The 11933-nt window shown below is 45.9% G+C and overlaps 1 protein-coding gene across 1 annotated transcript in view; it reads right to left on the bottom strand.

Moving 5' to 3' along the window:
* Hunk (hormonally up-regulated Neu-associated kinase) overlaps nt 1-11933 on the bottom strand; it is a gene marked incomplete in the record, with an annotated part of 116498 nt that overhangs the window by 104311 nt on the left and 254 nt on the right. Inside the window, 1 exon segment of the mRNA XM_013504110.1 lies at nt 11722-11933. Coding sequence (XP_013359564.1) covers nt 11722-11933 — 212 coding nt within the window.

The following is an 11933-nucleotide window of genomic DNA, read 5'->3' as shown; positions in this document are numbered from 1 at the left end:
AAAAAAAAAAAAAAAAAAAGAAAATGATCAATTAGAGAATATTGACAAAGTAACAAAGATTAAAAAGTTAATATCCTTTATATAGAGAGTTCACACAATCCAGTAATATAAGTGGGAGAAAATGAGGGAAAAAAATCACTAACAATAATTCATAAAAGAAGAAACAAAATTTCAATCAAGTATATAAATTATGATTAACTCTACTAATTATCAAAATGTGTATTTTAAAAGTCAGTTTCATACAACTTTAGCCCACACGCTATAATCCTTCTAAGGTGCAATTTGGCAATTGTCAAAACCTTCTAAGTGGCTGAGGCAGGAGGATCTTTGCGAGTTCGAGGCCACCCTGGGCTACATAAGGGAGTTCAAGACCAGCCAGCACTGCATAGTGAGAGCCTGTCTCAAAAAGACAAAAACAAAACAAAACAAAACAAAACAAAACCCTTCGAAGTATTTACAGAGAGATAGGGCAGCACCATTTATGTAGGGAAATTTTTTGCAGTACCTTCAGTGTTCAACAATTGAGAACAGCCTTCAAAAATTAAAGTACCTTCAAACAACAGACTCCTATACAACACCAAAAACTAAATTTTAAGAGTATTTAACAACATCTATATCTTTTCCATAAAATGAAGAGTGGTTACAATACAACATGAACAGTGTATCCTGATTCTGAAATATATGTGTTCAAAGGGGAAGAAAGGGAAACCAACAATGAATAGATCTGTACCACATGCAACGGGCTCACTTAATGTTTACAGTGATCTTCACCGAACTGTGGGATTACAGGTGATTTTTATTTTCTTCTTTGAGTTTCTGATTATTTTCTATAAGGAAAGGAGGGTGTAAGATCATGTTTAATTAACCAGGAAAAAAATGGGGGCATTTTTAAAGTAACCTAAAACTAAGGCAGAGGGGGAGCAGATAAGGAAATATGATTAGTAAAGGACATAGCAGGTGGTAGAGTGGGCAGTGAAGAATTTAAGTGGCTATAAGAAAAAAAAGGCAATTACTAAGTCCTAGGCTGGATTTATTTGAATGTGTTGAAAACCTCTAAAATTCTAAAAGGTACCTGTGACTGAACTGATTTGAAGAATTTTACAATACTTAATACTTGGTCAAAAATACTTTAAAATATTATTTTAAAAATACTTATGCAAGGCTATGTATGACTCATTCGTAGAACATGTGCTTAGCGTGTGTGAGGGCCAGGGTTCAATCCTCAGCACGTGCACACATACACACAATGTATTTGTAATATATATACATATACATATATAGATGAATGACTAAAAAATATGTGTATATATATCATTGAGCATAAGAGAAATACTGACTTTTTTTTTTTTTTTTTTTTTGGTCTTTTGAGACAGGGTTTCACTATGCAGTTCAGGCTGGCCTTGAGCTCACTTTGTAGCAGAGGCTGGCCTCGAACTTGCAACACTCCTCCTGCCTCAGCCTCCAGAGTGCTGGTATTACTGACTCATATTTGACAATTCATATATTTTCTAAGCAAGTATGCTATTGGGTAATAAGTCCCTTTGAGATCTGGAAGACATTATCCTTCATCTGATTATTTAAAAGTAAATATTGAAAGTTATATCAATTGGTTTAATGATCTTCCATGAATACACACACACACACACACACACACACACACACACACACATATATATATATATATACTTTTTAAGAAAAAGAAAAAGGAAGAATCTTATTCCTAATCTAGGAAAAAGCATCTCAGAGTAATGAATTAGGTGGGAGCACAATAGTCACATAGCACTTTCCCTCCAGAGGGAAATTGAAGTTTTATTACATCAAATTGGCCTTGAAATTGCAACTACTGCTCACAAATGTTAGTTTTTAATAGAATAAAATGTCATCCTATGGGAATGACACTTTACAAAAACCTGGAGAAGTGTTTTCAAAACAAGCTTTCTTTATTAGCTTTATTAAATGTAAATGTTCAGCTGAGAACTGAGTCATAGTCTATGCTCTCTAATTAAATTTTTAACCTGAAATAAAGAATGTACTTGGAAAGCTAGACTCCTGTATCAGAGCAGCAGGCATTCCAACCGAAAACCAGATTACATAAGTGATAACACTTATCTTTATCCACTTGGTTTCACTGAAGTAAGGCTCAGATAAAAATGCTAGGCGATTCTGATCCCACACTCTATATCCCACACTTTATAGCCAACTTTCCCGAAGTTTCATCTTCACCCCAGGCTCTTCCTCACTCCGTTCATCTCTGATGCCCTTTCCCAGCCCAAATGAAGATTAGGCAAAGGCGCAGGAAGCTGGTCCAGCTCTCCATGGCCTGCATAACAAACTGGGCCAAAGCACTGAGCATTCTGTTTTATTTTTAATAAATATTCTCCGCTCATTCACAGAGGTAGACAGTGTAACCAGGAGACATTAAGAACTGTTTCCTGCCCTACATAAGACATGCACTGGCAGCTTTACCATTTAATTCAAAAACCTCTCTCCTCCTATAGACTTTTCCCCCTCCACAGCAAAATAAAAGCACTAAAGTTAGACTGAATTGTAATTCGAGCTACTCCAAGTAGCTCGTCCACGCTGCTTCCTTCACTGCGAAAATCTGATGTGTATGTCCATATTATAACTCACATTATATTACATTATATTTAATATATTTCACATGCATATACACATTTGGGTATATACACACATATACCTTTGCATGCATATACACTTGAGTGTGAGCACACACAAATACATATTAGTTCAAAGTCTTCACCTCACAACGAGCCCATACTAGACAGCAGCACAGTACTGCAGATATGGGAAGCAGCCTTTGCTCCCCAGGACTACACAAGCTTGCCAGTGAAGCCTATAGCTTTGGGCTTGCCTTCACCACTGATTCATGACCTGATTAGCTGCTTACTAATATTTTTATTTGGAAACTCAGTTAGGACTCCAAACACTCTGAAACATTGGGTGAATTTGGTTTTGCCATTATCTGAGGGACTTTCTGTGCTAAACTTAAAGAGTCCTGCACAAACCAGGACACTGGTCAACCTATGCAACAAAATAAGAACAGATCCTGCCATGACAGGCTGCTGTGAGGCACAAATTGTCTTATGCAGCAGGACATCTAGGCCACGGCTCGGCAGATGGTAGAAGAACCGTAAAGGTTAATCATTATTATGGTTATCAGTGTTATATTAGCTCCTCGTGGTCAAAGCAAAGAGCATGCCCTCATTTCTTTCCTGTCAGGTTTTAGTGCTTTGGTAGATCTCTAGGTAGACAAAGGAATCGCTCGGACTCTGAATGTCATCATATCATCCTTAACACAGACAGCGAGACTTCCTGGTGGCCCTTTGTGCTCCGTGGCCACCCATCCTTGCTGCCCACTCTCCAGCCGCTGTACACACAGTTGGCAAATAGCAGGTGACCAAGAAAGTTGCCACATAGAGCAGGAGTGTCCAGACAGAGACAGATGGATTACCTGACAACTCACCAATACCCATGGAAGGATGTAAAAACCCAGAATTTAAGCAGGGGGGGTAAAAAGGCAGAAATAACACAGGGACAGAAGTTGAAATAAATCAAATGGCTCACAAAATGGGCAAAAGAAGCAAGCAGCATTCTAAAATGTTTTTGGCAAGGATCTGGCTTAAGAGACTAATAAACCTATAAAAGAAATACAGTCAAAGAGACAGACTCCAAGCCTACATATATCTCCATGGGAAACATCCAAAGAAATGTATGTTTGCAAATAGCAACTTCTCCCATCTGCTGCAGTGTTGGTACATTTTCTCAGGAAAAAGCTGAGGGTCCATTAACAGCCCTATGACACTGTAACATATTTGTGTTTCTAGGTGATCACGTGTCACTCCAGTACCAAGGTGCCTACTTTAACAAACCCCTGCAGAAAGAACAGCTATTTCTGGGCCAGGGTTTCTCTGCATAGCCCCAGCCAACCCGCCCAACCTCAGGCATCCCCAGAAGCAGCTAAGAGTGAGAGATACCGAAAGAACCTATGGATCTATATAACCTGCCAACTTGTACACTGCCACCCAGAGAGCCGTCCTCATGTCCCAGGAAGATCGAAGCTTTCATCGATCCAGCCCCAAACTATTTACTGGACACCTTCTCCTGCTAGGTGCTGCTCTAGGCACCAGGTACTGTACAGGGCAGTGGTTCATTCTTCATGGTACTCAGCACTCTATCAAATGGCAGGTGATAAGAACTGAATCATGCGTCACCACCCCGAATTCCTAAATTGGATTCCCAGCCCTCTGTACCTCAGAACATGACCTTATTTGGACACTTATTTCGTGGTAGTATTCAAGTTAAAGAGAGGTCTACATTTAAAAAGGGGAGAATTGGATACAGAGACAGACATGCGGCACACACACAGGAAAGGCACATGAAAGGACACGGGGAGAAGATGTCTATCCATAAGCCAAGGAAAGAGAAGCCTGGAACAGCCTCTCATGAAACGCTCAGAAAAAAACCAACCGTACCAATGTTAATCTTGGACTTCCAGCCTCCCAAATTGAGAGCTGATAAGCCTCTGCTACTTAAGACCTCAGTCTATGATACGTTCTTACCAGAAAGTAAGGTGGATGAAGACACGGGAATGTTGCTATTAGTCTGAATTTCTGTTGGATGGCACCTCAGCAGCAGCATTCACTGTATTATTGATCATATCTCTTAAAGACACTCACAAAAGAAGACTTCCAGAACTGCTGCAGAAATTGGCGTGAACAATGGGATGTGTGTCTGATGTGATGGGGACTCTTTTATCATTATAAATGTTTAAACTTTAACCAGTGATACACACACACATACAATCTAAATATCCATTAACAAGGAATGGTTAAGCCAACATGGTACTTCCATACAGTAAATGCTATGCAATAATTAGGGAAAAAATGAGGCAATTCTGTAGTAGCTATGGGGAAGGAAGCCCAAGACACATTGCTAGGTGAAAAAAGCCTGATACTGAATAGCACAGTTTAAAAACAGATGTGTACATACCTACACATTTACAAAAATGTATGTGGGGTATCTCCAGAAGGACCCACAAGAAACTAGAAACAGGAGTCACCTCTGATAACAAGCCCCAGGAGCTAAGGAACACCTACTGCAGGCAGCAACTGCTCACTCTGCACCCCCCAAAGCCTTTAAATTTCAGACCACATGTCTATACAACTATAATGGTTGATTGACTGTATCAACTTCTTAAGTTACAAGTTTAACTTATAACTGTCTAAGTCAGCTCAGCAATTCTATACGCTAGGATGTAGAGGACCCACCCTAGCATGGCTAGGCCCCTGGACTGTACTGGAAATGAGAAAGGACAGACTTGCTTCTGCTCTTTGGAGGAGCTCCAGTCTTCGCCTGCAGCTTGGCCGTCATCTCCTGGCTTCTAGGGTAGCCCTCCTTCGGGGGCAGACTCTTCAGCTTCCCATTGCAGACCCATCGGCCTCTTGATACAGACTTGCAAGGGACCCTGCAGTGAGTTCCAGACTTTGGACTGAACCCTTCGGTCCCCAGTGTGCAGATCCCTCTGCACGCTTTCTCATCCAGCTCTGTGGCTGACCATCGTAAGCCAATCTTGTAATTTCTTATACATTTGTATATCTCGTGTTATATCTGTTTCTCTAGTAAAACACTGCATGATACAATCAATGATGTATCCCAAAACATCACCAAATATATCCTAAAAACACAAAAGTGGTTAAAAACCAAACAGAACCAGTAATTAAAAATGGCATAGCTAGGGCAGTGTAGTACAGGGATGTGAAAGATGGCTCTGCCCCAACTCATCTTCTTGCCCATCAGAAAGTCTGAACTGTTACTCTAGTTGTCAAAAATCCAATTGCTCCCAATTCAAGAGTGATTGCGGAAGGAGGGTCTCTATCCAGAACAGCACAGCTGTCTCTGAGTTAGACATGCTGGTTTCAAGAGAGCACACAGGGTGAGCCTCCGCCCTATGAAAACAAGGGAAACGTAGCGCAGCCTTGAGCGGTGTCACTGAAGGGAAAGGTGCCAGAGTAAGGCCGAAATATTCTCCCAGATGCTGAGGGTGTGTGGAACATAGAATCTGCCAACACGCCACCTCACTGCAGGTTGAAAGTGAGGCAGCTGCCCACTTGGCTCCCGGAGCTGGCCAGATACAGAGAGACCCCCAGGCTCTGGCCCTGTCCCTCTCGGTAGGCAACAGATGCTGGCAGGTTCCTCCTCATTGCTAAAGGACTTACTCCCCCAGCTACCAGCCCTCAGCTGGGATCTCTTCCCAGCAACTGCCCCTAACAATGCCACTTCTATTGCTTAAGCCACCCAGTTTGTGGTGATTTGTTATAGTTCCCTAAAAACTGATAGAGAAAGTAAGTCTGACAGATCTACTCAGGGCATCCCTCTCCTTGGTCCAGGTAAGGGCATCAGCAACTTGGTTTCCACCTGTGCAAGGTTGCTTCCATCATCTCATGAGAAAATGCATGGGAAATCCTGAACAAACCATGAACACGATACCTCTGGGCTGGGACTTACAATAAAGGAGAGACAATAGCTCTGTCCAGTTTGTCAAAGTATCAACCTACACAGGTAGTATTCAGGCCCTGAGCTACGGCTTCTTTCTCACTGGTCATCTTACCAACCAGCAGCTCCCCCACTGCAGAGCATGAATTTCAGTTCAGGCCTACACTCCGTGGCCGGAGCCCAGGCTGAGCAGAGGAAGTGGCTGTACTAGATGGCTAAAATAAGCCTCATCAAGTGGGTTGCAATTAGCCAAAAGAGCAAGGCTCTCGGTTACCATGAATAATCATGAAGAGATGAACATCCCAAGGTAAATGATACTTCATGCCCAAACCACCTGCCCGCAAACACCCAGCCTGCCCACCTCTTTGGGTGGATGTGGCCGCCACTCCCCATCACCCCTGGGGCGATCACCCCTGGGACAGATGATTGCTGTGCTACCCAAGAACAGGCAGCATCTGCAGAGTTTTATAGCCTCACAGCCTGAGGTCGGATTGGTATGTACAAGCACCAAACCTATTGCTGTGACTCAACACCTGCAGAGAAAATGTTGGGTTGTACTCGTTGTGGGCACCGTTCTGCGCAGTTGTGCTGACTCAAAGCACTCTTTGAAGTTTACGGGAGCTATATCAATGGGCACTAGGAGCTGAGCCCTATGTGCCAATTTCCATCCTTCCCAAGTACTTCAAAAAGATGAGGCCGGGCAGGAAGTTCAAAAGAATGTACCCGCAACTGCAGCATGCAATCTGGCAAATTACAGGCAGTGCCTTGTCACACAAGATACACTGAGCAGGTGCTTCTGCAAACGCCTCCTTCTTGCCAAGAAGTCCCTGCTGAGGAGTAATAGGAATTTCCAGTTCTCTAACCATTTCTTGTTCCTCGCAGCTATTACCCGTTAAGTTTCTAGCACTCAGAAATACAGGATTTAGCACCTGTTTGTCTCAGAAATACTTGCTAAAAACAGATCTGCCAAAAGGCCACCTCTAAAATTAGTCATATTTCCTGCTCTGCAAAACATAGTAAATGGTATTTTTAGTAACTCCTTCACTCCAGGTATCTGGCACTGTCTTGTTCTACCCAAGATTATTGGCAACTCACTAAGCAGGCAATCCTTATTTTTAGCCCCCAAACAGCTCTAATGAAAGTGATAAGCATGCTTTTTTTAAAAAAACCAAGGCTTAGAGCAAGATATTTAAATATCTTAACCAATCATTTTATGTAGCTAGCTTTGTCTCTTAATCACAGAGGAGGGTAATGATGGTAGCAACCATTTGATTTTTTTTCTTTCTTATTTGGTCTTTTTGAGACAGGGTCTCACTATGCAGTTCAAGCCAGCCTTGAGCTCACTTTGTAGCCCAGGCTGGTCTCGAACTCGCAACAATCCTCTTGCCTCAGCCTCCAAAGTGCTGGGATTATAGGCATGCACCACCACACCAGGTGACCATTTGTTCTTATAATGCAGTTTTGGCTTTTTATTTGCTTATGTATTTTGGGGTTTGGCTTTTGGGGGTTGTTTTGTTTTGTTTTTGACTTTTCTACCAAACCAGCTCGATACCTGTGATACACTTTTCTCAACCAAGCTTTTCCAACTACATTTACCAACTTTTTAAGATGTGATAATTACCTTCTATGTACCAAAGACGTCACAGGTATCAAGAACCACGTCAGGGGCAACCTCTCTGGGTCTTTCCCAGTCACTACTCTCTGCATCCCTGCTGCCAACTTTGCTCTCTGTGTCAAAGCCATAGACAGTGATACTTTTCAGAATCTGATTCTGTGATCATTTTCCCCAGTTTAAACATCAAATGAGAAAGGCCTTGACTGACGACCTACCAATTAAAAATTTCACATAATCAAATGAATCTTTCTCTTTCAAGCCAAATCGACAAAGACTGCACTAACTCAAAGGCAAAGGAGGACAAAATTAAAACCATCCTCTCAAGCAGGGAAAGGGTCATCTAGATTCAAAGTACTTCCAAACAAACAACTTCAGAGGACAAGCAGGTGAAATACCAGTCTTTTTGGCAAAAAGAAACTCTTGGTAAGACAGAATCAAAACCTGAAATGGAAATTAGGAAAAAGGGTCTCCTTTGTCATGTGCACTCAGTCTGCAATTCCTGGCAAACCACAGAGGATTTCTCCCAGAGCATTTTGGAAATGTGCACTAACACAGAACACAGCACGCACGCATGCACGCACACCCACGAGACTCACAAACGTGCACCACCACCAACCGCCTTCGATCAGTAACACTCTGGATTTTGGCACAAGTCACCCAAAACAAAATGTATTGTTTGGAAATGCAGCCGTGAAACAAATGAGGCTCGGGGCGCCCCTTATCGTCCCTTTCGGTTTCATAAACTGATTTCCCAAGACAAGGTGCCTTGAATCGTTCCAGGGTGGGCTGGGGAGGCTGTACCTACTTCTCACTACAGTATTCATGACTTCACTCCCCTTGCCATGCACGTAGTCTGTCCTTTCAAAAAAAAGGGAAAGGAGTACAGTGAAGTGCTTTATCCAAAAAGTATGTACCCCCAAAAAAGAGGAAGAAGTGGGGAGAAGGTGCTTTCCAGGCTGCTCAAGAAGGCCACACCCAAAACAAGAGTGGGAATGTGGGCTAATGAACCCAGTGATCCTTCCCAAGCACAGCTGCCCGTGTGCGTGCTGGCGCGCCTGCGCGCGCACACACACACTTTAATCTCTACAATCTGCTACACCCCACATCTATTAGTTAAGCATTAAAGGTGTTGGATTCAGGAGATAAACACCATGAATGACACAATTGTTTCTTTAAAGCCCGCACTGACTGAGCTAATAGCAAGTCCCAGAGCTCTGATTCTCACGCTAGAGAAATACACAGCAGGAAAACCAAATTTTTCAACATAAACATCCTCCCCCGGCCTGTCCTCCACACTAAGAACCGCAGTCCTTAACTAGATCAAATCAGTTGGCCCAGGGAAATCATTCTGTATCCAATTAAAACCTCTTCCCAATGCAAACCTGAAATGAGACTCATCATTTAAGAAAGAACAGGAGGAGAAGGGGTTGGGGCAGCAAGGGGGTCACCACACTCCTTTGGAACGCATCTGGGCGATAATTTCCTCTGTTCCAGATGGGGTGGGTGCAGAGGGCTCCAGAAGCCAAGGCTGGAAGTCAGCACTGAGATCTGAATAAATCCCCAGGCAGTTCAGCCCAGGCCAAGAGCTTTATGTTATGGAGCAAAAATGCAGGGCTGAGGAGCCTGGGAGACAGCCCAACACCAGGAAGTGGACAGAATCCCACAGAAGCTGTGCAGCGGGGCAGGCAAGATGCAGGGACTCCTAGTGTCTGCCACTGTGTGGTCTGCGTACAGACTCACCTCTTCTGGCTACCTTCAGACAGGAAAGGAAATGGGCACAACCAGCCTTAGCCCTCTACATTTCAAATGCAAATAAGCTCTAGCACCTATTTGCGCTCAGACAGGACAAGTGAGCTCACTGCGCCTCCATGACCCTAACTGACCAACCCTACCCCGCTGACTCTGAAGCACACAGCAGAAGCTCTCGCTGTGAACAAGGAAGAAAGTGCCCCTCGCTCACGCCCTTTGCACGAGAATGAGGAGAGAGGGGTTTGCTTCTTTAAGGAGCTACTCCAGGGAGTTCACACTGACTACTCCCTTTTTGCAAAGCAATTCAGGCCAGAGGCACTTTAACAAACTATTGACCACAACGCAGCTTACCTAAAATAAAGGAGTACCCTAACCGGGAAAGCTAGAGAAACCAGACAAACGGTGGGGGTGACGTAGATTTGCATCCAAACGCAGAGGGCTCCAGGACAAAGCAGGGAAACGGAGAGAAATCAAAGGTCAGATGAGGCAAGGGAAAGGAGGGCAGGGTGGCTCGGTCACACGAGTCTCACAGTGTGGCAGAGTCCTGGGCAGAAGGCAGAAGGCTCATCTCTCCCACTGTTGCTCAGTTAGGAAGCCCCTGGTTCCCTCCTCAGGGAGAGCCTACCCCCCGTTCCAGTGTGAGAGCCTCCAGTCTGTCAAGTCTTGAGTCTGAGATGATCCGAACTTGGCAGCCTGCTGCAGCTTCAAGTGTGAGCCAACTCCCCGTGTGGGACAGCCTCCCTGCCCCGGGTGACCCAGCCTCCAAAGGAAGGCACCGTGGCTTGTGCTTCTTCTCACAGATCTAAGTTGCTCTGAGGTCTACCTGCACCTGGCCATCTGACTGCTGACTAGGCAGCCGAAGTGTCCCTCCAGGTCTCTGCGGAAAAGGGGTCCTCCTCTGCTTTCCCCTCTTCTAGCAACAGAAGAAGGCATCTCCTGACTGCTAAAAGTTTGGGGGTGTTTGTAGGTAGTTCCGTACCTGCCAGAAGCAAAGTCTTTATTGCACCTCCCACCCAGGGGCTGGTGGGACATGCAAGTGGGGGGAGGAGGAAAGGGCATGAGAATGGTTGGGGATGAGAATGTGGGAGAAAGTGGGGTGCGTGTGGGGGAGGGTGAAAGGAGAGAAGTACAGATCAAGGGGACGAACTGGTGGAGTGGAGGGAAAGTGCGCGCGCGTGTGTGTGTGTGTGTGTGTGTGTGAGAGAGAGTGTGAGTGTGTGTGCGTGTGTGAGAGAGTGTGTGTGTGAGTGTCAATGTGCGTGTGCGTGTGTGTGTGAAACCCTCCTCGTTCAGGAAACATTCCCTTGCTGCCCCAGCCCCCAGGTGGAGAGGAATGGCTCTAGGGTGTGGGCCTTCCCCACACTTTCTCTCCAGACCCCTGGAAACTCTAAGCAACCCCAAAGACGGGCTAATGGGTTCTTCTGACCGCCCCGCCCGTCCCCCCCCCCCACACACAGAAGGGGCCTCCTGCTCCAGCTCTGGTTCCTGCCTCTGCAGATCTGCCTCTCAGGCCCGCCAAAGTGGAGCCCCCACCCCAACCTCTAGGCCACGAGCCCCGCGCTGGCGTCCGCCAGGCGGCGCCCTTCTAAAATCAGAAAGGTTAAGCGGGGCAACTTCCCGGGTAAATCCGCCACCCCCCACACACCGCGACCCTCGTCGGGAACCGACCCAAGACCACCCATCAGTAAACACCAGATGACCCACCGCCAGGGCCCGAGCGCGCGCCTGGCTCGACCCCTCTGTACCCGGAGAGGAGAGCCGGGCGCAGGGGGCGCGCGGCCCGGGACGCGCCCCGGGGCTCCGGCGCCAGCGCCGCCTGCGGCTCCCGCGCCCGGGCGGCTCACCTTCTCTCCGGTCAGCACGTGCAGCCCCTCGCGCACCTTGGCGAACGAGCCCTCGCCCAGCTTCCTGCTGCCGATGAGGTAGTTGCCCACGCGCTTGTGGTGCTGGAAGTCGCGGAGCCGCTCGCGGGGCACGCCGCTCACCCAGGCCGGCAGGAAACTTCCCTCGCAGGCCGCCGCCGGCCTGGCCGCCTCCTCCGCGCCGCCGACGCCCC

The sequence above is a fragment of the Chinchilla lanigera genome, unplaced genomic scaffold, assembly GCF_000276665.1.
Source record: "Chinchilla lanigera isolate Chin_1 unplaced genomic scaffold, ChiLan1.0 scaffold00006, whole genome shotgun sequence".
Lineage (NCBI taxonomy): Eukaryota > Metazoa > Chordata > Mammalia > Rodentia > Chinchillidae > Chinchilla > Chinchilla lanigera.
This window is presented reverse-complemented; position numbering and strand designations above follow the sequence as displayed.